At 38.1% G+C, this 1,466-nt stretch overlaps 1 protein-coding gene across 1 annotated transcript; it reads left to right on the top strand.

Annotated features, from left to right (window-relative positions):
* Positions 1-596: 596 nt before the first annotated feature.
* PKNH_0005200 (SICAvar, type I (fragment)) lies at positions 597-1,223 on the top strand (the record flags this gene model as incomplete). The annotated part of the gene is made up of 1 exon (XM_039113478.1): positions 597-1,223. A coding segment is annotated over one exon (627 nt), but the record flags the coding sequence as incomplete, so codon positions are not given.
* Between the last annotated feature and the right edge of the window lie 243 nt (positions 1,224-1,466).

Raw genomic sequence — 1,466 nt, 5'->3', positions numbered from 1 at the left:
TAACACAACACAACATACTAACATAACCAACATACTAACACAACCAACACAACCAACACAACAACAACACAACAACACCACAACAACAACACAACAACAACACAACAACAACACAACAACAACACAACAACAACACAACCACAGCACAACCACAACACAACAACACAACTACAACAGCACAACCACAACACAACTACAACAACAGTACTACAACAGCAAAAAAACAAAAGCAAAAATACAAAAACAAAAACATCATATGTATATGTAAATATGTGTACATGTATATATATGTATATATATATATGTGTCTATGTGTTTGTCTGTGTCTGCTTATAGGTAAACCATGTACCGCGGAGAAGGGCCTATGCGCTCAACTTACATGTATGGCGCAGAAATGGGGGGCAAATAGAAGTGGTAGACCTCACACCTGGGTAAATTATACTAAATAGCTATGCACATATGCATATGTACGTATGTATGTATACATATACATGCATACATATATGTATGTGCATACTTACATATACCTATATATATATATATATTTATATATATATATATATATATATATACATATTTCCTCCCCACATTCCTAGGATAACATGAGGGATGATTTCCTTTGGAGATTGGGGCCACTCCTCACTGACATGAGGACAAAACAGTCGGATGTTGACACATACTGCACCGTAGGCAAAGACGGCAAACCCTGGAACGGTGGTGACGCCGTAGGCGAAGCCAATAAAGCGGCATGCAAACTCGTTGCAGCGGGGCTGCAGCATATTTCGAGTATTAAACGGGACTATAGACCGCAGGGGCATGATTCGGACAATAATCCATTCGACCACCAGGAACTCAGACAATTTCTTTCCTGTTTGTGGTTAAAAGCTGTCGTACAGAAAATGAAAGAACAGAGCCCCATTTGTGACATAACCGAAGGAATAAATAAAGCTCTCAGTTCTGCGTCTGAAATTAAGGGGAAATATTGTAAGAAGGAACCTTGTATTGTTTGTAATTGGACTGACAGCGACTATAACCAACTTGACAACTGCAAGATTGACAGCAAAGACAAGATCAGTGTGAAGCCTAAATTGGAAGAAATACTTGACGTGAAGGACAAAAAGGACAAACTTACCGCCACATTGAAGGAGCTAAATGCAATAGAATCCCCTTTCTGTAATCGTCTCCAGTGTATACAAGCTCGAGTGGAGGCTCAGAAGCAGGAGGTAAGTACAAAATAAAGGAATAAAAACAAAATGCATAAAAAGAGAAAAAATAAAAGAAAAAAAAAAAATAAGGTGGTAAGGGTCTTAGAATAAGGTGGTAAGGGTATTAGAATAAGGTTGTAGGGGTATTGGAATAAGGTGTCAGGGTATTAGAATAAGATTGTTGGGATATTAGTAATCAGGTTGTTGGGGTGTTAGAATAAGGTGGTAAGAGTGTTAGAATAAGGTGTTAAGGGTGATAGT

This window comes from Plasmodium knowlesi (assembly GCF_000006355.2).
Source record: "Plasmodium knowlesi strain H genome assembly, contig: PKNH_00_78, whole genome shotgun sequence".
Classification (NCBI taxonomy): domain Eukaryota; phylum Apicomplexa; class Aconoidasida; order Haemosporida; family Plasmodiidae; genus Plasmodium; species Plasmodium knowlesi.
Note: the sequence above shows the minus strand (reverse complement) of the source record. Positions and strands in the feature narration are given on the sequence as shown.